This window comes from Grammomys surdaster, unplaced genomic scaffold, assembly GCF_004785775.1.
Source record: "Grammomys surdaster isolate TR1022 unplaced genomic scaffold, NIH_TR_1.0 948, whole genome shotgun sequence".
NCBI lineage: Eukaryota > Metazoa > Chordata > Mammalia > Rodentia > Muridae > Grammomys > Grammomys surdaster.
In genome coordinates, this window is record NW_021605367.1 from 321,816 (window position 1) to 346,157 (window position 24,342).

The window sequence follows — 24,342 nt, forward strand, 5'->3', positions numbered from 1 at the left end:
ATCTGTGATGTCTGGGAGCCATAACAATGACCATCATGTGTCACATCCAATATGACCTCAGGGATGGGCTTGACTGGGGCAGTGAAGGGATGAAGAAAATATGGATGGGTGGACACATGGGCACAGGAAAGCTGGGACTGGGCAAACGGGGATTTTTGATGAAGAAACTACAGCATCTTGGAAGCTCAGCCCATTTATTATATAGAGTTGAACAGAGAGGTGGGGTTATTTCATACAGCTGAATTAGGAGGTGGGGGTATTATATACAGATAACCAAGGAATCAGAAGCAGGGTTTATGGTCCACAGCTGATCAAGGGGATAGGTTTAGCTGATCTTGGTGGAGACAGTCTCTGTAGGGGAGCAGTCTTCAAGCTATATGTGTCCAGGGGGAGAAGGCTATCATGGACATTTTCTGCACACAATGGTAACATTAGCACTTGGTTGCCTGAGGGAGGCTTTGCCATCCGTCTGGGTCTGAGGCTATGGGGTCCTTAACTTGTCCATGCTCATGTTGGCTGCACGCATTCACTCGTGACTTCATTTACACAGGACTGTCTCTGCTGCCCTCTATCCCCCAACCAAAGCATGTCAAAATATTCCTAGTGGTGCAATCATGGTACCTCTATCTTGGCAGTAACCAACAACTGCTTAACTGGCTCAACCAACAGGAGGGAAATAATGCCTAGTAATGGGAAACTACCCAACATACATGTCAACACACCAATCTGATGGGAACAGTTCATCAACTGAGGCTCCATTTTCCCAGGTAACTTTAGTTTGTATCAAATTGACAAAAACTAGCCAGCACACAACTTCCATCTTGGTACTATTGGTAGGCAGTAGAATTGTGACAGGGGGGCATTCTTAAGGCCATGGAGAGGATACCCTCAAAGGCAATGCTGGAGCCCCAGCCCCTCCTCTTTTCTCTTCTTTCCTGACTATAATAAAAAGTGTCAGTTTTGCTGTAGCATCATGGATTGCCACAAAGTCAAAGCGAAAGGATAGCCAATCATGGACTGAAACCTGTGAAACCTGTGAGTCACATAAACTTTTAAATTTATCATATAAGCTGCACTGGCCTTATTTACTTATTTATGTCCATGTTGGGATGGAACTCAGGCCTTGTATATATAGGAGACAAATGTTATCTCACTGAGCTATGTCTCACATACTCTTTTAGGCAAGCCTATTCAGATTCTTCTGGTTATTTTTCTACTGTATAGTCTATTTCTTTCTTATTATTTTATGTTTTTCTATTGTTTTGGGTGTAAGTCTTCTGTTTGCTGTGCTCCATTCTTTCCTCAGCCTCCCGAGTACTGGAGGATTACAGGCATGTACCACTACAACCAGGTAGCATTAAAAAAAGATTGATTTTTAACTTTGTGTTTATGTATGTGTGTGAGAGAAAGTCAGAGAGAGAGACAGACAGAGAGACAGAGAGACAGACAAAGACAGAGACAGAGGAACAGAAAGAAGAACATCTGTGTATGGATGTTTGTGGAGGTCAGAAGAGGACATCATGTCCTGGTCCTTGAGTGACAAGCTGTTGTGAGCTGTCTGTTGTGAAACTGGGAATTGGAACAATTCAGGTCCTTTGGGAGAGCAGCAAGTTCTCCTAACCACTGAGCCTTTTCTCCATACATAATGTATGTACCAGTGTACAAACAGGAAGGAGTTTGTTTTGTGGGGTATACAGTCTGTTTTGCAACTACACTACTGTTCCTGTTGTAGTGCGAAAGCAACCATAAGCTACAGGCAAATAAATGTGGCTATGTTCCAATAAAACTTTATAGGCAGAGACGGAGTGTTGGCCTGCAGGTGCTAATTTTCTGACTTCTGCTCTGTAGGGAGGACCATATCCTTCCCTCTCTCTTCTCATTAGCTGGCGTCAATGTTTGAATATTTCCATCTCTCCCGAAAATTTACCTTTAAATTACATCATCCAAGCAACAATATTGGGATGTGTTGATCAGAATTGATAGAGGCAACATAGAAATGAAAGAGGAGACAGATCTTTCCCAAGGCCTTACTGTCCTTCAGTCAGAGCAAGTGAAGGGGCAGCAGTCTCTTTTTGGGAGTAGAGACTGTACACTGTCATTATCCAGGGGGCATGGAGATTTTATAGAGTGGAAAAGGGAACTTTAGAAGAGCAAAGTTTTACCAGTAGATTTATTATTTATTTATTTATTTATTTAAAATGGTTTCAAGGCCCAATAATGCCAGTGGTTGTTCTCATTGCTATCCTGGCTTTCTTGTCAGGTTTTAGAGTTTCTCCGCTAGCTTGAGGTTCAATGTTTTAAGTCATTAATTCTTCAGTGCGACTTTGGGAGATGATGGCACTAGAGGAATCCATCTTCAAGATGCCTTTGTAAAAGGGCTTATTTATTTATTTATTTATTATTATCTTTGAAATAATTATTTATTTATTTATTTTTTTGTATATGAGTACACTGTAGCTGGCTTCAGACACACCAGATGAGGGCATTGGATCCCATCACAGACAGTTGTGAGCCACCATGTGGTTGCTGGGAATTGAACTCAGGACCTCTGGAAGAACAGTCAGTGCTCTTAACCTCTAAGCCATCTCTCCAGCCAATAAAAGAACTTGTTGCAGAGAGACCCTTTCCTGCCTTTCTGTCATATGTCAATTCCTTCCTTAGACAATGGAATGTCAAAATGCCATATTGGTAGTAAAGAGCAGCCCTCACCAGACAGCTAGTCCTGACAGTGACTGACTTCGCCTTGGACACTTACAACTGTAATAAATGTCAACAGGTACCTGATGTTAATATCATCAACCTTGGTTAGCTGCTTAAGGTTTCTGCCATCACTCACATTAAGGATTGAACTAAATATTAGGGGAGAGACTTGAGTCTCTGGAAATTTCCCGTTTTTAAAAAAAAAACTTTTGCCCACTTAGTATTCGTGTCAATATAGAGAAGGCAAACTTACTTCCTTAGACTAAGCTAGTATATTGTTTCTTTTGTTTTGTTTTTGTTTTACGAAACAGGGTTTCTCTGTGTAGCCCTGGCTGTCCTGGAACTCACTCTGTAGACCAGGTTGGCCTCGAACTCAGAAATCTGCCTGCCTCTGCCTCCCAAGTGCTGGGATTAAAGGCATGCGCCACCACCGCCCGGCTAGTATACTATTTCTGAGCTGAGAGGCCAGCGTTTTTTGCATAAGCATGAAAGAAACAGGAGATAAAGAAATCAGGGGTGAATACGACTAATAAGCGCCTCAAGACACATGCTGGCACGGTAAGATTTTCAATCAGGCGCCCCACGGTCGCCCAGTTGCCCTGGAGACGGGGTCCTTTTTGACCGGGCCCAGCCGTCTTGTGGTGCTGTTGGCCAATCAGCGGTTGCGCCGTGGCGGGGGGCGGGGCGCGTGTCTGTGGCGCTCAGCTCGCGGTCATGGAGGCGCCGGTCGGCTTGCTGCTGCTGCTGTGTCTCGGGGCCTTGGCCCCGACGCCCGGCAGCGCCTCCTCGGAGGCTCCGCCGCTGGTCAACGAGGAGGTGAAGCGCACAGTGGACCTGAGCAGCCACCTAGCCAAGGTGACGGCTGAGGTGGTCCTGGCGCACCCGGGCGGCGGCTCCACATCACGAGCCAGCTCTTTCGTTCTGGCCCTGGAGCCTGAACTGGAGTCGCGGCTTGCGCACCTAGGCGTGCAGGTGAGCCGCAGGAGGAGCCGGTGAGGCCTCACGCGGGATGCCTGAGGCGACCGGGGATCCCTGGGGAGGTCGGGGCGAGGCGGGGCAGGGACGTTGAGGGCGTTAGGGATCCACTAGACGTCTGGTTGTCTGAAAGGCAGGTGTGGAGGGGACAGCGGAGAGGTCGGGGTCCGCCGTCCCTGTTGTCTGCGTGTCCTCTTGTACACGTCAGCACTAGCTTCCGAGCGTGGGGTGCCGCCCACGTGGCTGCTTTGGAGCCCGAGGCGACCCCTTGGTTCCCTGACCTTCCATACCTCAGGAGGGTCTTGGCTGTGACCGGGTGCGGTGCTTCCGGTACCTAGCTCCTTTTCTGTCCCCTGGACATGCTCGTCTGGTGGAGGACTATCAGTGAGTTAAGACAAATTATTTCCTGGATGCAGTTGACTGGGAGTAGTCTGTTCTCTAGACAGCAGCGTTCAGAAACACAGCAGGTTTCTGGTGTCAGAGTTTGTCATTCCTCACACCCGGTTAATGTTCACACTCCTCTGAAAGCTGCTGCTTAACGCTTTCTTAGTGTTCAGACTTCTTGAAGTCAGTTTGAAGAGTCAACCCCCTATGCTGTACAGAAAGGTGAAGCCCGGGTCTCTTCCTCCCCACCACCTCTCATTGGAACACCTCACTCAGCATTTAGCCTTCTGTGCTTTTTCAGTGGACACGCTTTTACACCTTTCAAAGAAAGAAATCATGGGCTTTGGGAATAGAGGGAATATCCACACCAGTTACTTTTTTTTTTTTAATTACCGTTCTCATTACCTATATTCATTAAGTGATTACCCAATTTACTAGGAGGAGGCTGGTCATTACAGTATCACATTTCTAAGCACACTGTGTGGAGCTATAAAGCTGGACTTACAATAGTCACTGAAGTGAATCCTTTCCCCTTTAACATTGAAGCCTTGTTCATGCTGAAGCACAGCTTTCCTCAAATATTTCTGGAAAGACATTCATGTCTTCATTTAATTTGTAGTTCCACCTGTGAATGTTTTGGATGTTCAGTCCTGTTTCGTGAAAAACAGTCCTGACTTATGAGCTCACAGTATAATCATATCACAGCAGATGCTTGCCAGCCTGCTGTCCTGGTGGAAAATGCAGACAAGTTGGATCCCTCCCATGGCTCAGAGCATCCAAGTTCAATTCCACAGCCATCTGTAACTCCAGTTTCAGGGTGCACAGACATACATGCAAACAAAACATCTATGTACATTAAAAAGAAAAGATCAGGAAAAGAAAAGGCTGTGTCAGGTATTTTAAGGACATTCTCCACCCTTATAGCAACCTTTTGAGGCATAGGTATTCTTATATGCCTGTGGAGGTATCTGGCTTTGGAGCTGGCTTTTTTTTTTTTTTTTTTTTTTGTTTTTAGAGACAGGGTTTAAATGTGTAGCCCTGGCTGTCCTGGAACTCACTCTGTAGACCAGGCTGGCCTCAAACTCAGAAATCCGCCTGCCTCTGCCTCCCAAGTGCTGGGATTAAAGGCATGCGTCACCACCGCCTGGTGGCTTTGGAGCTTATTAACCCCCCCAAATGAAGGTCTGATTTGTTCCATACCCTTGGGTGTTCCTGCATTATTGCTACCTTGCTTTCTGGCCTTGACATGAAATTAAGACTTGTGTTTCAGCTCTACAGTCATGTTACTGACTTATTCACAGTTATGTTAATTTTGGAGGAAGACCAGTTTATACACCTTACCTAGGAAAGAAGCTACCGAATGATAAACATGAGAAAGAGCACACATTGCCTTGGAGACTTGGGTGGATGGATACAGGAACCTTTTAAGGACCTAGTAGGACAGTAGGATTGTATAGTTGGAACCATCTTTCCCTCTTTCACTGTTTTGAGACAGAGTATTGCTATATAGCCCTTAGACTGTTGTGGAACTTGGAATCCTCCTATCTCATCCTCCAGAATGCTGATAGCTAAAAACAACTTTGACTGCTGATCATCTTGGTTCTCTGTTCCATGTACTGGGACTGTAGTTGTATACCTATACACAACAATTAAACCTAGCTCTCTTACCTTTTATTAAGTAATGAATTTTTTTTTATGAATACAAGTAAGACACATTAAAACAAAGAGTTCTGAATGAGCAAGAGAGTACTAGAATGCTGTCCTTGTAGTAAGAGTCTAGTCAAAGGAATGGCAGTTTTAAACATTTTTCAGTCTGATATCATTGAGGATGATTATGTAACTAAATACTAAGATACTGAAATAGAAAGATAATATTTTTAAAATTACTCTTGGAGTTGGGATATAGTGATAATTGCCTATATTATTCCAGTAGTTGGGCTGGAGAGATGGCTCAGCAGTTAAGAGCACTGACTGCTCTTCCAGAGGTCCCGGCAACCACATGGTGGCTCACAACCATCTGTAATGGGATCTGATGCCCTCTTCTGGTGTGTGTCTGAAGACAGCTACAGTGTACTCGTATAAATAAAAGTAAATATATAAGATTTTTTTTTTTAAAGAAAAAGAATAATTCCAGCAGTTGGCAGGAAGATCAATAGTTTAAGGTCATCTTAAAGGGAGTTTGAGGTTAACTTGTGCTACTTGGGACCCTGTCTCAAAAGAAAACGATTTCTTGTGGGGTTGCCGTGTGGTGCAGTGGTAAAGCCCATGCTAAGCTGCACCAGGCTTTTGAGTGCAGGTGTGAGAAGAACACAAAATTATTCTTTGTAATGTTATGTTCTCTGTTGGGAATTATTGCTTCAGCCCTAGAAAGTCGTTTTTTGTTTTGTTTCATTTTGGTGGGCATTAGGTTAGGCTAACCAAGCATCAGTGGAATGCATGTATGTTTTCTACAGACTACCCACAGTCTGTCATTCTAGATAACCCCTCAGGAAGCCTCAGCAACCTTTTGAAGTTAACCTGGTTACACGGTTGGCGGCAGTGAAGGATAAGAGTACAGGAGTCTGCCCTTTCCCCTAAGGCCTTTGCCTCTGTGCTCACTCTGGGAACAACAGTTCTGGTTATATATAGGACTTCTGCTGTTTCCTTATGTTTTGTGCATACAGATATTCAAATATAAAAAAGAAAATATTCAGAAAGAAGTCTTTGGACCGTTTAGGAAATGAATGTGGAGATAAGGTCTTTATGTGTATTTGATGTTCAGAAAAGTGTTTATAAGATGTTTACAGAACTTATTCTGTGTACCAGTAAGTCTTTGATGGTATTTCAGATTAAATCTTACGTTTCAGAGGAAAAAAAAATGTTGAGATTGGGATGTGGTTCACTGATAAAGGTATTTACCTGGCCTGGATAGGGCTCTAGGATCCATCCCCAGCACTACAGGGGGTAGAAGCACTTACAGTACAAGCCTGTGGATGATTGGAGTTTGCCTGGTGCAGTGGTCCACATCTGTAATATCAGTACACTGGTGCCTTTCGATGGAAAACAGAGACAAAAGAATCACCTGGAAGCTTGCAGACCAGTAAGCTTGGAGTAGCCATTATGGCAGAAACAGTGGGAGAGATCCTGTCTCAAAAAACAAGGTGGAAGAGAACGGCTCCTGACAGTTGTCCCCTTACGTCCACACATGTGCTATGGCAAACATACGTACACACACGTCCCACAATAACAAAAAAGAAAGAAATTTTGAAAAGTTACATTAGTGGAAATATTGTAAGATAGTTGGCATATTAGTTTCTTTACTGCTGTGATAAAACATCAAGCAACTTACGGAGAGGTTTACTTGGGACTTACAGTTTCAGACAGAGTCCATGATAGCAGGTAGCAGGTGGCCAGTAGCTAGAGCACATCTTGATCCACAATCAGGGGGCATAGAGCACACTGGGAATGGCTGTACTTTTTTTGAAATCTCAAAACCACCCATGTCCTAGACAGACATGAAGTCAAACTTCCAAATCCCTCTCAAATAGTTCCATCATTTGGGGACCTTTGGGGGGCATTCTCATTCAAACCACAGTTGGCTAATAGTTGGCTTAAAATTTAGAACTGCAAACAAAAAAGAGTAAACTATTATTTCCCCCTGTTATAGATAAAGGGAGAAGATGAGGAGGATAACAACCTAGAAATACGAGAAACCAAAATTAAAGGGAAAAGGTAAGCTATCCAAGGAGACCAGAAGAGGGCATCATATTCCCCTGGAACTGGAATTGTAGTTGTGTGCTGCTTTGTGGGTGTTGGGAATCAAATCTGGCAGCTTAGTACTCACATTGCCAAACCATCTCTCTGGTCTCCCAGTTTCTTGACACAGTCATAATGTAGCTCTGGCTGACCTCTTCCTCCTTCTGTCACCAAGGAGGACCCTGAATTCTAGCTCTTGAAGCCTTCATCTTTTAAGGGCTGAGATTAGAGGTCTGTCACTTGACTGTCTCTGGTAGTTTCTACATTCTTGCTATTAAAACAAACCTGAGGTAAACATCTGGACATCTGTCTTTAAAGGCTTACATTAATATATTAAAGGTGATAGTTTTTATCTTGAGTATAGAATTTACTGTGACTTTAAATATCTCTGTTTTCAGTATCTTTAATCTTTTTTGTTTTTTTGAGACAGTTTCTGTGTAGCCTTGGCTGGCCTAGAGCTTGCAATATAGACCATGCTGGCCTAGAACTCACAGAGATCTGCTTGCCTCTGCCTTTTGAGTACTAAGGTTAAAGGTGTGTGCCACCATGCCTAGCCAGTGTTTTTAATTTTAATTCTCTTTCTTTCTTTCTTCCTTCAGTGGGAGATTTTTCACGGTCAAGCTCCCAGTTGCTCTTGATCCTGGGTCCAAGCTCTCAGTCGTTGTGGAAACTGTCTACACCCATGTGCTTCATCCATATCCGACTCAGATAACTCAGTCAGAGAAACAGTTTGTGGTGTTTGAGGGCAACCATTATTTCTACTCTCCCTATCCAACAAAGACCCAGACTATGCGAGTGAAACTTGCCTCCCGAAATGTGGAAAGCTATACCAAGCTGGGGAACCCCTCACGATCTGAAGACGTCCTGGATTATGGGCCTTTTAAAGACATCCCTGCCTACAGTCAGGTAGGTTTCAGAGACTGTGTCACTGCCATGCTTAGATAGGATGTCCTAAGTAGCATTCTGGAACTATTCTGAACCTATCTTGAAGTGACTCTTAGTCCCATTAACTTTTTGAGAACTGAGTTTAGAGGCTGGCAAGTAAGCATCATGGGAGAAGGCAGTGAGGTATTCTGGGTAGGTAGTGATGGACAAGAGAGACACTGGGTTGGCTATGCACCAGAGGCTAAGGCAAAAGAACCTTGGGATTGGGACTGCGGAAAAAGAAAGCAATTCATGATTAAAATTTTGTTGTGAGGCAAGGTAGTAAATGCCTTCCCTTCATTCCCAGTACTCTGGAGACAGAGACAGGGAATTCTCTTGAGTTTGAGGCCAGCCTGGTCTACATAGAGTACCAGGTTAGCCAGGGATACACAATGAGACCCTGTGTCAAAAAAGAAAACAACAAACAACTCAGCAGTTAAGAGCACTGGCTGCTGCTCTTTGCGAGGACTTGGGCTGGCTTCCCAGGCCCGCACGGCAGCTCACAACTAACTCTAATTTTGTAGAATCTGATGCCATCTTTTGGCCTCCTTGGGGACCACAAGCCTGTGGTTCATAGGCATACATGCAGGTATACACATAAGTAAAAAATTATTGTAGAAAATCTCAAAAATGTCCAAGTGGAGAACTGACTCTTGAAGAGCCACTTGCTTGTCACCTGCTTCCAGTGAGTCCAGCTGCCAGTGCTCCTCCCTCTTTTTTTCACTTTTGATGATGTTTACTTTGTTATGTCTATGTGGGGATCAGAGGACAATGTGCTAGTGTCGTTTCTCTCCTTCTACCTTGTGGTTTTGGTGGCTGAACTCAGGTTGTTGGTGTAATGACCAGTGCCTTACGTAACTGCTGAGCCATCTCCCCCTCCCAGTTTTTCATTACACTTGATCTCTCTCTTCCTTAGCTGCTTTTTCCCTTGCTCCTCTACTTTCCCTTTTTACTCTCTTTTTTAGTTGAGGAAAATAATTGTATTTAAGAGTTTCATACAATATATTCTGATCATATTCACCTTCTGTTCCTCTCCTTAACTCTTCCCAGACCCATCCCTACCTCCCCATCTCCTAGCTTCATGCCTTTTGTTTTGTTTTTATAATCCATTGATTCCAGTTTGCTGTTCACTTGGGGTGTGGGGCCATTGACTGGAGCATGGTCAGTCTACCAAGAGCCATAGGTCTTTGGTTAGGAGTGGGAGCTCATAAACTCCCTCCCACTCCACGCTGGAGCGCTCACTGCCTTCACCTTGTGCAGTTCTGATGCAGGCAGCCACAGCTGCTGTGAGTTCAGGAGTGCAGCTCTCCCATCATATCTTGAGGACACTGTTTTGGTTTGGTGTTTCCTAACCTCTAGCTCTTAACCGTCTTGTCAACCTCCTTCTATGATGGTCTTCTTTGTCCCTCCCCTTTTTTTCTTTAAATTTTTTTTCTTTTAAAAATTATTTTGGTAAGGTTTTTGGAAGCAGGGTTTTGTACAGTTCTTCCTGGCTTGGTACTTGCTACGTAGACTTGCTTCCTCAAATTTGTGACAGTCCTGCTGCAGCTCACTCTCACTTTCTTACTGAGTTGGGGATTACACCCAGGACTTCACATATGCTAGGCAATATGCTACCACTGAGCTAAGCACTGGCTCCATGGAATTCACTCTGTTCTTGGCTTTCTGTAGCACAGGCTGTTGCACCAGCCTCTGGAGCACTGGGATTATAGATGTATAGCACTATGCTTGGCTGGGGAGGATATTATTAAGGATATTGCATCATTATTCTTCCTCCTCCTCCTCCTCCTCCTCCTCCTCCTCCTCCTCCTCCTCCTCTTCTTCTTCTTCTTTTTTTGGTTTTACGAGACAGGGTTTCTCTGTATAGCCCTGGCTGTCCTGGAACTCAGAAATCCACCTGCCTCTGCCTCCCAAGTGCTGGGATTAAAGGCGTGTGCCACCACCGCCCGGCACATCATTCTTCTTAATAACTACATTGTAAACCTTTTTCTTGTAGCCACTTCTCTTGGATTTTGCTTTGGATTATTTATCATCTTGTCATAGATGAATGGCTAGGATTTGGGGGTTTTTGTTTCCTATTTAACACCATAATGAACATTTCTTTGCATATATTCTCAGTAATAGATTTTGGGAGGGGACAGACAGGGTCTTATGTAGTCTAGGAAACTAGCTATGTAGTTGACGATGACTCAAAATTCTGATCCTGCCTTTACCTTCCAAGTTCTGGTATTATAGGTATACACTAATATGCTGGGCTCAGAAATAGTGTATATATTTTTAAGATTCTTTTTTACTTCTTAGCCAGGCGGTGATAGCCATGCCTTTAATGTCAGTATTTGGGACACAGAGGGAGGTAGATCTCTGAGTTCGAGGCCAGCCTGGTCTACAGAGTAAGTTCCAAAACAGCCAAGCCAAGACTACACAGAGAAAGTCTGTCTCAAAAGATCAAAACAAAACAGAGAGAGAGAGAAAGTAAGTAAGTGTGTGTGTGTGTGTGTGTGTGTGTGTGTGTGTGTGTAAAGGTGTCTGATTCCTGGAGCCAGGTGATTGTGAACTGCCAACCAGTACTGGGCTCTCTAGCTGTTACTCTGTCTTTAGTCCTAGAAATACATTTTCTAAAGTAAAAAAAGAAAAAAAAATCAAAGCGTGAACAATCCCCGCCCCTTTGTTACTATGCCTTGTTACTATGAAAATATGCCAGTCCTTCCTCTGTCCCTAGACAGGTGGAATTACAGCTGTGTGTTCCCATTCTTAGCTCAAACATAAACATTCTAAGTTGGGAATGATGACAATTGCTTGTAAAAACCAACACTCCAGGCAGATACAACAGGATTCTTTGAGGTCAGTCAGGCTACATGGTCCCTGTTCCAAAAATAGAAGAAAAGCCAAGACCATTTAAAACATATAAATAAATTCTTGTGTGACCGTGTGTGGGCATGTGTTTTTGAGTTTGCTCACATGTTTGTGCATTTGGGGTTGAGCCCAGGGTCTTGGGCATGCTAAGGGTGGGTTCTCTCAGTAAGCTGCACCTGTGATTCAGCAGTCTGAAGCTACCATGCTGACAGTGCTGGTTCTGCATGGTGTTAAATAGGATTCTGAATGGAGTCTTAAAGGATGCGGCTAAAGAGTGAGAGAATAGGGAGTGCGTAAGCAGCGAGACACCTGTTTACCCATTTCATGGGATTCGGAAAGAAGGATATTTTCTTAACTCTTAATTTTATAATCTTGTCTTTCTGTAGTTATGGGCACGTTCATAAAAGGGCATTGGATTACTCAGTGACCAGAGAGACAGCAACCTATTCCCCATTGGATGTTGGGCCATTAACATGTATATATATTCCCAACCCCAGAGAGATTTTTAATCTTTTATGTAAACTTTTATTTAATGTGTATGTGTGTGTTTATGTATGATGTATGTTGGTGTGAATGCCATAGCACATGCCTGGAGACCAGAGGACAGCTCTTGAGAGTCAGTTCTCTTCCACCATCAGAGATTAAATGCAGCAGCAAGTGCCCTTACTTGCTGAGCCATCTTGCTATTTCTACTAGAGAGTAAATCAAAACAAAACTAGCCCATGGGAAAATTGGCAGAGAACTTGAGGAATTACTGAAAATATAGATGTGGATTCTGTTGAATGTTATTGGGAGACGATATACTTAAATTATACTGATACTTGGAGGCAGGATTATCACACACTGAAGACTTAGTATTATTTCTTAAGTTTATCATCTAGAGCAAAGGCTATGGAGACTGCTGAACCTCCGCCCAGTTTTATTTATTTTGTTTTTTTAGGGTTTTTTTTGAGACAGGTTTTCTCTGGGTATCCAGAATTCCTTTTGTAAATAGGCTGTCCTCAAATTCAGAGATCCACCTGCTTCTGCCTCCAAGTGTTGGGATGAAAAGTGTGTGCCACCTGGGATGGAGAGATGGTTCAGTAGTTCAGAGTACTGGCTGCTCTTCCAGAGGGTCTGGGTTCAGTTCCTGGCACCCAGCTCACAACTGTCTGTAACTCTAGTTCCAGAGGATCTGGCACCCTGACACAGACACACATGCCGGCAAAACACCAATGCACAGAGAAATAAAGTGTGTGTGTCACACGCACCAGCCAGCCATTTGTCTATCTGTCTCTCTGTTTTCTAGGCTGGCCCTGAACTCATGGTGATCCTTGTGCCTCAGGCCTGTTGTGTATTGGAATTACAGGCAAAAATGACAACAAAAAAAGGTGGGAGTGGTTGCTGCAGGCCTATAATGCTAACATTCACCAGTCAATATCAGGGCAAGTTTGAGAGCAAACAAGGAAAAAAAAAGTGTTAAGAGGATGTGCTACTACTCTTCCAGAGGACCTGAGTTCATTTCCCAGAACCCATATCTGGTTGCTCACAACCTTCTGTAATGCAAGATCTAGGAGGTCCTCCAGCGCTTTCTTCTGACCTTTGAGAGTGCCCCCACACATATGGTGCACATAGAGATGAAATAAGTCCAAAAACCCACTCTGTGTGTTGATGCTTGGTGACCGTTCTGTGGTGGCTCATAGGGCTGCTCTAGTTAATTTCTTTTGAACGAGTATGGGTTTCTCTGTTACCACAGCTATGAACTGTTTGTCTCCTTCCCGTCTAGGATCCTTTCAAAGTACATTATGAGAACAATAGCCCTTTCCTGACCATCACCAGCATGACCCGGGTCATCGAGGTTTCTCACTGGGGCAATATAGCTGTGGAGGAGAATGTGGACTTGAAGCACACGGGTGCGGTACTGAAGGGGCCTTTCTCCCGCTATGATTACCAGAGGCAGCCTGACAGCGGGATTTCCTCCATTCGTTCTTTTAAGGTATGCGTGGCCAACTTGTTCATTGTGGGAACTGTGTGTCCTTTCTTTCGCTTTTTAGTTTTGAGGGATTAGCTAATGGTGATGTTGAATATCACTGTTACTCAGAAGGGTCTTGTATTTATATAAATAGTGCTTTTCTTTTTTTTCTCTCTCTCTGCAGCAGGGTTAGTCAGGAACTCCCTGTATAACTTAGACTGGCCTTGAAGTCCTAAGTGTTGGAATTACAGACTTGTGCCACTGTGGCCTGCTCCCATAGCAGTGCTTCTCAGCTTTCCTAAGACTGTGTGCGACCTTGTAATACAGGTCCTCGTGTAGTGGTGACCCCCAACCATAAAATTAATTTTACTGCTATTAAAACTTGTAAAATCTATGTTTTCAAATGATCTTAGATAACCACTGTGAAAGGGTTCTTTAACCCCCTGCAAACCGGTTATGACCCACAGGTTAAGAACTCCCTGACCTAGACTGGTTTTGTTTGTTTGTTTTTTAGAAAATTTCAATAAAGAAAAAGAATCATGTTCTAAATTCTAAAATCATCACCTAAACATTTCCTTGTTGTTTTAAAGATTTATTCTGTGTATGTGTCTTGTGTGAGTGTATGTGACCTACCGGAAAAGGCCAGAAAACTGTTGGATCCCTTGAAGCTGCAGTTCGAGGCATTTGGGAACTGCCTGACATGGGTGCTGGGGTCCGAACTCTGGTCCTCGTGATTGAGTATAGCAAATGTTTGTAATTGCTCAGCCATCTTCTCCATCCCTGCTGTTTGGTTTTTAAGATTGGGTGCTGTGTAACCAGCCTGGCCGCTAACTGAGCATGTATCAGAAGGTGGCTGTGAGTCCCTTGGTGCTACTTCTCAAGTGCAGGGGTACACTACCATGTTGCAGGCTCGCGCTCTCTCTCTCTCTCTCTCTCTTTTTTTTTAATGAAGCATACTTAAGGTTTATTAAAAGACTTTAAAACTTACTGTTGTGTGCTTGGGTATGATGTGTATGTAATACAGGTTTTAAATATGAGGCTAAGAGAATGGAAGAACCTTTCATACGGAAAGACATAACTGAGAAGCATAGGTATGATCTCAGAGCCATCTACACGGTTAAAAAGATTAATAGATGGAGTGAGCCTCTGTCTTAAGAGTGCAATGTTATAAATATTTTTGTATATTTATATATTTCTGAAATGCTCACTAGGAACAAGTGTTTGTCAGTACACTTGGATATGTAAGCATATTAGATGAAGAACTTTGTAACTCAACCACTAGTAATTTGATATAGTTCCTTTTTATAACTTCACTTTTAACGAGGGGATTTTTGCTGTTGAGAAGATTTATCTACTTATCATCCTTGATTGAGAAATAGATGTGTAGCCAGGCAGTGGTGGCGCACGCCTTTAATCCCAGCCCTTGGGAGGCAGAGGCAGGTAGATTTCTGAGTTCAAGGCCAGCCTGGTCTACAGAGTGAGTTCCAGGACAGCCAGAACAACACAGAGAAACCCTGTCTCAACCACACCACACACCCCCCCCAAAAAAAAAAAAACCAACAAAAAACCCTGAGAAATAGATGTGCTATCTATCTAGACCTTCTGAAACCTTGGGGAAAGTTAAGGATCTTGAAAGTTTACAGTCCAAGGTCTGGTGCAGGCTGTATTTCTGCAGAGGTTCCTAGAGTTTCTAGAAGGCATTTCCTCTCTCCTGCAGACCATCCTTCCTGCTGCCGCCCAGGATGTGTATTACCGGGATGAGATTGGTAATGTTTCCACCAGCCACCTCCTTATTTTGGATGACTCTGTGGAAATGGAAATCCGGCCTCGATTTCCTCTCTTTGGAGGGTGGAAGACACACTACATCGTTGGTTACAACCTCCCAAGCTATGAATACCTCTATAATCTGGGTGAGTGTTGCACACAGTAAGAATAGGATTGCAAAGGGCTCACTTTTTCTTTAACTTCACCAATGCTTGTATGTAAGGAGCGTATTCTCTTGTTACTCTTAGAAGGGTGGGGTGCCAGTGCCTTTGTGAGTTGGGGTAAATTACAGTTGTGAGTGCAGTGCCTGCACGTGCTGTCAGTTCAGATTTATACTGTCTGCTGCTGACCAGAGCTGTTTACATTTTTAAGGTAGTTTTTGAGCTTTTTTCCTCTCAGTTATTTTACATTTATTTATTTGTGGGTGTGTACATGCCATAGCACATCTGAGGATGTCAGAGAACACTTTAATGGAGTTGGTTCTCTCCTATTTGGTTTTTAGGTGTGGAACTCAGCTTGCCAGCACTGGTAGCAAGCACCTTTACCTGCCGAGCCATCTAACTGGCCCAGCTCACTGCTCTTTGACCATCTTTATGTTTTGTGTAGTGTAAGACTGAACCCAGGGGCCTCACATATCCAAGTAAATGACACTAAGGCACACCCAGCTCTTAATTAGAGATTATTATTATTATTTTTTAAAGCCCAGAAATAAGAAGAATAAAGAAAAGCTTTAATGCCAGGCTTGGTGTCACACACCTTTAATCCTAGTACTTAGAAGGCAGAGGAAGATGAAAGCAGGCTGATCTGTTACAGACCAGCCTGGTCTACACAGTGCTTCTGGGCCAGCCAGTGCTAGTGAGACCCCATCTCTAAAAACAGAGCCCATGATTATAAACATTCTGTCATATTTTCTTTTCTTTTTTTCTTTTTTTCTTTATTTTTCTAGGCCAGGTACTTTGTAACTTTGGCTGTCCTTGAGGTGGCTGTGAGGACCAAGCTGTACTCAAACTCACAGAGATCTACCTCCCACTGTCTCCTGAGTACTGAGAGTAAAAGCTTCTCTCTCTGTCTATCTCTGTCTCTGTCTCTGTCTGTCTGTCTCTCTCTCTCTCTCTTTCTCTTTGAGTGTGTGTGTATGTGTGTGTGTTTAAATTACTGCTTATATAGTTTGAGATACTATTTGTTAAGTTTTGCCCTTTTAGAAATACTGTTTCTTAGTGTCTCAGTTTATAGATTTCTTCCCATTTCCTTACACAATTTCCTCTTTGGGTCTTGTGCTCTGCAGCTTGCTCTCTAGAGTTCTGATTGCTCAGTCAGTACACTGAGTACCCTCTGTCTGTCCTGTTCTGAGAATTGACAGCTGCCCCTTGCTCTGAGTGAGGTTTGGCCTGACTGAGGGGTCCCAGGTGCCCATTCCTTAGGAAGCATCTTGTGTGCTCTCTTCGTGATGCTTGGATAACCCTTTGCTCTAATTCTACTGTTCCCTTTTGTTTACTGAATAGGATTTATAAGAATTTGCTTCCCTTGGTTCATGAACAGCTGCACTGCCATAGGGAAAGTGAGTCAGTGTGCGATTCATGACTGACTGTCTGTATTCTGTGTCCCTTCCTTTCTTTTTTTTTTTTCCTTCTCTCTTTGTGCTGGGATTGAGTCCCGGGCACGTGTTGTACCACTGAGTCATTCCAGCTCTAGATTTTTCTTTCTTTCTTTTCTTTTTCTTTTTCTTTTATTATTTATATGAGTACACTATTGCTCTCTTCAGACACACCAGAAGAGGTTATCAGAAGGTTGTGAGCCACCATGTGGTTGCTGGGAATTGAACTCAGGCCCTATAGAAGAACAGTCAGTGCTCTTAACTGCTGAGCCATCTTTCCAGCCCCCAGCTTCAGTTTCTAAGTCATTCTATAATTAGAAATTTAAACAGTGTGCAGGATTCATTTATTTCTTTGCTAGTATTCTATTTGATGTGTATGTATATTCATCTCCCTTTAGTACTTAAGCACCTCTTCAAATTAAACTCCTGAATTTTTGACATGGCCCTGATCTCTTTTAGCATCTTCACTGTCTTATAAAAAGATCAGCTTGTGTGGTTTCTGCTCCAGGTCTTATGTTAGCTATGTTTCCAAGAAACTTTGGTTTGCTCTAGTAAAAATGGAATTTAAGTCTGTAATATGAGAACTAGGGGTGTTAATTGCTCTGAGCTTGTCATAGTCTGTCCCTTTTTGTTGTGGAACTTAATGTACATTTTATCTCTGTAAAACATTAAGCATCTACAGTGCATTTGCTTTTATATTTTATATCTAATTCCACAGGGAAAACCTTGGTTCTGAAGAGCACAGGATATGACAGGATGCCAGTCATTCATTTTCTCTCATTATTTGTTAATTTTTGAGATGGTGTCTTTTTTATTGTGTAGCCTAAGTGGACCTAGAGCTTGAGATCCTCCTGCCTCAGCTTCTTACTCTTAGTGCTGGAATTACAGACATATTTGCCTTCTGTGTGTGTTTTCTCTCTCATACACACACTTTTAATTACATTATTTGCTGGACATGTTGGCATATACTTTTAATCCCAGCACCTCAGGAGGCAGAGGCAGGCAGATTTCTATGAGTTTGAGGCCAGCCTGGTCTACAGAGAGTTCTAAGATAGCAAGGGCTGATATGCAGAGAAACTGTGTCTCAAAAAGACAAAAATAAATAAATATTGCATTATTTATATGTTTAGTGTATGTGTGTGTGTGTATGTGTGTGTACCTTTGCCACAGCATTTATTTAAAGGTCACAGATCAGCTTATGGAAGTCATTATTTCCTTTCACATGGTGAGATTGAACTCAGGTCCTCAGATTTGGTGGCAAGTGCCCTTAACCTGCTGAGCCATCTCTACAACCTGCATCTTTACCTTTTCTAATGTTGGTTTCCAGGGTGAACTTGAAGTAGGTCTATTAGGACATCCTTTGCATGGTTTAGTTCTTTGTTGCTCTAATGTGGCATCCAGTAATGTATGGCTTGCCTTCTGAGCTTCCTTGGCCTCTGAGGCTGTAGCTCAGTGGCAGAGTGCTTCCCTAGCATGTATGAGATTTCATGGTGTGGAAGAAGCTGCTCACTTGCCTATTCTACAGTATACAGCTTTATTCCTTTTCTGACAGACTCCTCTGGTAGCCTTGTGAGCTTTTTAGGGGCTAGACAGCTAGGACATGGAGGTCTCTGCAGGCCTGTCTCTCTCCTGCTGAGCCAAGGACATATCATTGGGATTGGGATTCATCTGATCACCTGCTTGGTTGGCTCTCTGGAGAGACTTAGCTGTTGTAGTTCTTCTCTCTTTGGTCCCGTCAGTTGCTGTGTACTTTCTCCCTGCTCTTTCATCAGAGACACTGGTCATCTGCAGGTCTTGTGGCTGTTGATGTGTTGTGAGAACTTTTTCCCAGGCATGGAGAGGACCAGGCCGTGTCCACTGCCCCCTCCCCTATAAAGTCCCAATGACAAAGCAACATTAGATTCTACTTTGGGGAAGCAGTGTTTACTGGGCTTAGAGAATCTAGGTGAGGGGCTACTGACAGGAGTGTGGGTGACCCTAAAGTAGCTACGCTGGAAAGTCAGCATGGATGATGGCTTCCCATAGCTATAAATAGAGAACCCCTTTCCCCTAATTTTCCTCAAAAAACTATTCTAGTCCCTCCCTGGGAGGCCCTGAGGCTGCTCTGTACTTTAAGGCATAATTTTATACAAATGTCTTAGAGGTGTGGGTGCTCAGGTGAGGGTCCCATCACCCCCTCCTCCTCCTGTGAGGTAATGTATGCTGCCTACAGACCCAGCTGTGATGGGTGATCTTTTGCAAATAAGCACCACTGAACTGAGCTGAAGAGAATGCATGGTGCTGTGTTTTAATGGTCCTTGGTTTTTGTCGTTGCTGTTTAGTTGTTTTGCCTTCTGTGGAGATTGGAAAAGAGCCAAAAAGCCTGTGCTGCCACCACTAGCTCTCACTACACTGGCTGTTGCCCACCAACTCTTGATAATATCTCTCCCTTTGTGTAAGAGGAGAAAGTTCCTATCTTATAATGTCCTATCATCTGCTATCTTGTTCTCTGCTCACACCATCTCGTTGCTGATGCTTCTCAGGTGACCAGTATGCACTGAAGATGCGGTTTGTAGACCACGTGTTTGATGAACAAGTGATAGATTCTCTGACGGTGAAGATCATCTTGCCTGAGGGAGCCAAGTAAGTCTCTGTTCTTCCCTCTATGCCATTTCTCTGACAGCGCCGTCCTGGTGCTTCACAGGGACCTGTGTCCCGGAGGACAGTGCAGGTACTCATTAGATAGCTTTGTCTGAGAAACCTTTCTATGGAAACCTTTGACTAAAGCTAGGAAAGAAAAGTTAGAGGGCACAGGATTTATTTAGGAAACTTTCCAAACACATAGTGTCTTCATATGCCTGGAGCAGAAGCCAGGCTTGTACAATAAGGCAGAGTAATGGCTTGGATGAGCCTGGAGGGTCTCAAGTTGGAACCCAGCCTGGGCTACATAGTTCCAGGCCAGTCTATCTCAGAGTCTTTTGTATCAAACAGGAGGAATCATTTTTGGTCAGTTTGAGGAGTTTGGTAAGAGGAGTCTGATACAGTGAGAGTTTAACTGGAAGAGCTAGGTTTGGGAAGGAAGGAACGAAGGCAGACTGGAGCTGTGCATGAGCCAGTGGTAGAGTGCTGCCAGACTTCTCATGAGGCTCTGGGTTCAGGGCCCAGACTGCTGGGGTGTGTGCTCAGAGGAGGACTCCTGATCAGGAAGGAGCATGGGCATCTGGAGGAATCCACAGGGCTCCTGTCCTTAGTGCGAGCTGCTTACACTTTCGTGTCTCTGTATCTAGTGTCTGTCTCTGTAGGTTCATATATCTACTCCGACTGATTAGCCTTGACTGTTCACGGGGCAGGACTGTTCCTTCAAGCTAAACTGCTGTGTTACTATTATAATGGGGACTTTAGGCCTGACCAGAAAGTAATATATGTGCCCTAGTCCTGAGAGAGATTGTGATTTGTGTAAGGAGAGAGCATTCTGAATAACTCCCAAGGCACTCTTGAGGTTCTGGGAGAATCCTCGGGTGGACTGTACTGGGAAGCTGTACACTGTGCTCATGAGCACTGGAGGGAGATGTCAGTCCTGGGCTGAGAGTGAGTCAGCAGCAGGAGGAAAGGACTGCCAGATGCCTGCAGTAGGCATGGGAATTTAGCTTCTTGAAGGCCCTTAGTCTTAGAATTCTGCAGCCCACACCCTCATCTGTTGGTGTGGTTTGTTGAGGCTGTGACCGTTGTGTATGTGTTCCAGGAATATCCAGGTAGACAGTCCCTACGATATTAGCCGTGCCCCAGATGAGCTGCATTACACCTACCTAGACACATTCGGCCGCCCGGTGATTGTTGCTTACAAGAAGAATCTAGTTGAGCAGCACATTCAGGACATTGTGGTGAGTGGCTCTGCTGTGTGTTGTTGGGGTTGTCGGCAGTAGCTTTGGGTTGTAGACTTGAGCTGGTCTTTTCTGACACCTTTCTCCAACTTACAGGTGCACTACACGTTCAACAAGGTGCTCATGCTGCAGGAGCCTCTGCTGGTCGTGGCCGCCTTCTACATTCTGTTCTTCACCGTCATCATCTACGTCCGTCTGGACTTCTCCATCACCAAGGTACCATGCTCTCATCCTCTGTGTCAGGTGTCCTAGTGCCTTCGTGATGTGTCACACACACAACTCCATGGTAAGCTGCACAGGACCTTGTACCTCTGAGAATGTGATCTCTAGCCCACCATGTTAGGTCCCTGCTTCCTGCCTTGTTTTGGTTGTAGAAACGACCTGGACACTAGGTGAGGTCAGAAAATCAATGAATGATTGATTGGTGGTGGTTATTCTGCTGTTTTGCTCCTTGTTTCTCTTCTGAACGTGGAGATGGAGTGGCCTCTTGGTCATGTCAGCAATACCTTCTGTCCCTTCCCCTGTGGTAGCTCCTTGTGGGAAGATGACATCAGAGTTCAGATCCCACTGACATGGGGTAGCCCACCACCTTCTTTCCTTCCTTGGAGTTCTGCTTGCTGACTGAAGGCCACCTTCCCTGGGGCTGCGGGGCACAGAAGTGTCTTCAGGTCATCTTTGTCTCTTTCCTTCAGCTCCATTCTTTCTCACTATTGGCAATAGTACTGTTTGATAAGGGAGCCTGAGCCCTGTTGTGGGCACCAGAAGCATCCTATTCATGTAATGCTCTAAGGATTTATTATGTAAAAGTAACTTGTGTCCATCAGACCTAAGCCAGCCTCTGAGTTGGTGCACAGGCCTTGCCAGAGGACGAATAGTGAGAGGATCTATTCAGGGTGAGGCCTCTAAGGCATGTTAATGGCAGGAAGAATCCATGATATTTCCTGAAGTCCTTGAAAACCTTTGAAGGAGTGACACATGATGGTCTCTCTGAAGTCTTCCATGACTGGAGCTGAGCTGTTGTGCCAATTTCATGCCTCAGTCTACCATTATTGTTCTGGTCACTTCCATGTGCCTGGGGAACTGAAAAGTGATGCTTCTTCACCTCGATGTCTTCTCCAGTCTTTGTTGTTGAGCCTAGTCCTCATTAAGTGTCAGAAGGGTTTAACTCTTGGCTTTCTGAGATGGCCTCTGTTGGCTGGTGGCAGTAGGCCTCCTGTGGCAGGTAGGTCAGAGTGAGTCTGTTGACAGACATGGTGTCTCTCTCTACCTTCCAGGATCCAGCTGCAGAAGCCAGGATGAAAGTGGCCTGCATCACAGAGCAGGTCTTAACCCTGGTCAACAAGAGGTTAGGCCTCTACCGTCACTTTGATGAGACTGTCAATAGATACAAGCAATCCCGGGATATCTCTACCCTCAATAGTGGCAAGAAGAGCCTAGAGACAGAGCACAAAGCTGTGACCAGTGAGATTGCTGTGCTGCAGTCCAGGCTGAAGACGGAGGGCTCTGACCTGTGTGACAGGGTAAGTGTTACTGGTGTGACTCACTTGTCTGTGGCCTCCACGCTGCACTTCAGGGACTGTTTCTGGTTGAAAGCAGCATCCATCTCACTCCTTGAGCTAGGCAAGGCTCCAGTGGTTCTCCCATCCTCACACGTGTAGAACCACAGGCTCATCAAGTGCTGCCAGTGCTCGTGACAGAAAGCTTCATGGTATCTGCAGGCCGGCTTGGAAAAGTTCTGCAGCTTCTGCAGCTCTGTGTCCATGTGGCTGGCAGTGAGTGAGGGCAGTGTTTCCCCTCCCAGATGCCAGTCTTCAGCTCTAAGGGGCCGTGCCTGTAACCCCAGCACTCTTGAAGTGTGCATATATATGTAGGAGTGTGTATTTTCAGATGACATCCACCCAGCCCACAGAATGAGATCAAGGTGAATCCTGGCCAAAGGTAAGACATTGTCTTAAAAAGAAAAGAGAGAGAGAGAGAGAGAGAGAGAGAGAGAGAGAGAGAGAGAGAGAAAAGAAAGAAAGAAAGAGAAAAGGCTCCCAGGCTAAATCTAGACTCTCAGTGCTCTCAGTGTAGGCAGATTACCTAATTTCTCTGCTTCCTTTTCCTTATGGATAATGGGAAGTCAGTAGTCTTTGTCAGTACCTGAGAGGTGGATCATGTCAGTGTTTAGAGCCATGACAGTCATGTGCTATTTGAGCTACTTATCAGTAAAGGAAAGTTTTCCTCAGAGTTCCTAGGCTCCCTGTCATCTCTTCCTCCCCCACGGTGAGTCTCATACTTGCCCTTTAGCTCCTTTACAGCACCCACCATGGAACAAGGCTTCATGTGCTCAGAGGGCTTTATGTGTCAGCTCCTTGGGGGTGGAAAGAACACTTCATCCTTTACTACTTTCTGGAGCCTGGTACACTTAGGACAGCAGAAGTAATCTGGTCGTCACCCTCCACATTGCATATTGGTCTTTGTCCTAACGGATGTGTGGCCCCCAGTAGAGAGAAGGGACACTCATGGAGGCTGCTGTGTTCCAGGCATGGTGCTGAGGTTCCGTGGTTTTATGGTTTTTTGTAGGGTGGAAGGCAAGCAGCCTGCTTGTCATTTGAGAAGAGCATGGCATGTAAATGATGAAGCTGCTGCTTGGAGCCGGTTGTTTTCCTACGTGCCAGGCTCTGCCACAGGCTGGACTTTTTGCTGAATTTTGAGTCTGCTTGTGTCACTCTGGATCTGTAGGCCTGGGAGGCACTGGGGCTTGTTCAGTGGGGTGAAAGGACAGCTCCCAAACCTGTCCTATTCTTTTCTCTGCCAGGTGAGCGAAATGCAGAAGCTGGACGCGCAGGTCAAGGAGCTGGTACTGAAGTCGGCGGTAGAGGCAGAGAGGCTGGTGGCTGGCAAGCTCAAGAAGGATACATATATTGAGAATGAGAAGCTCAGCTCAGGAAAACGCCAGGAGCTGGTCACCAAGATTGATCACATCCTGGACGCTCTGTAGCTCTTGTCTGCAGAGCATCCGGGGTTCCCTACGTTTCCAGATGGCAATGGATAGAGGGAGGAGGTTGTGATTAGCCTAAGGCCTCAAGAAAAAAGGCCAAGGCCCATCTATGGGCAGTGTAAGAAACTTGTCCCTTCTTTCTGAATGGTTCCCTTTTTTAAAAAAACAAAAACCTAAACAAAAATCCTGTTTAAAAGACAAACTTGGTTGAGTTTTGAGCAAAGGCATTTTCAGTAGTTGATTGGTGGTGTTTTGTTTTGATACCTGGGAATTTTTTCTGTCTGTAAGTCCTGTTTTATGATCTTCTGAATCCTAATGTTTGGTTCTTTTGTAAGCGTATGCATGGTTTTTTAAAAGTGTGTATGACCAAATGAAAATAAAGGAGGGACTGTGAACATTGGCTTTTGCTGTGCTGAAATCTCTCATGTAATTCTGAAGTTTGAGGACAATACTTTTATCACCATGGGTTTTCTTGTAGTGTGTGCAGGCCAGGTGTCCGAACACTGATACAAGTCTCAAGAGACTCAAGGAGGCCTAGAGGTCACACAGCAGTGGTGGAGTAGGCTTTTGTATTCCTTAATCTGTGCCACATGTGCTGAGCATTGGAAACTGCTGAGCA

General features: G+C 44.5%; 1 protein-coding gene across 1 annotated transcript; it reads left to right on the forward strand.

Moving 5' to 3' along the window:
* The first annotated feature begins 3,412 nt into the window (after positions 1–3,412).
* On the forward strand, positions 3,413–24,123 carry Rpn1 (ribophorin I). Its single transcript, XM_028782977.1, has 10 exons — positions 3,413–3,672; positions 7,706–7,770; positions 8,394–8,700; positions 13,337–13,546; positions 15,240–15,432; positions 19,403–19,502; positions 20,602–20,740; positions 20,837–20,956; positions 22,015–22,260; positions 23,541–24,123. The coding sequence occupies exons 1-10, from the start codon at positions 3,415–3,417 to the stop codon at positions 23,721–23,723; spliced, it is 1,821 nt and encodes a 606-aa protein (XP_028638810.1). The 5' UTR covers positions 3,413–3,414; the 3' UTR covers positions 23,724–24,123.
* Positions 24,124–24,342: the final 219 nt, after the last annotated feature.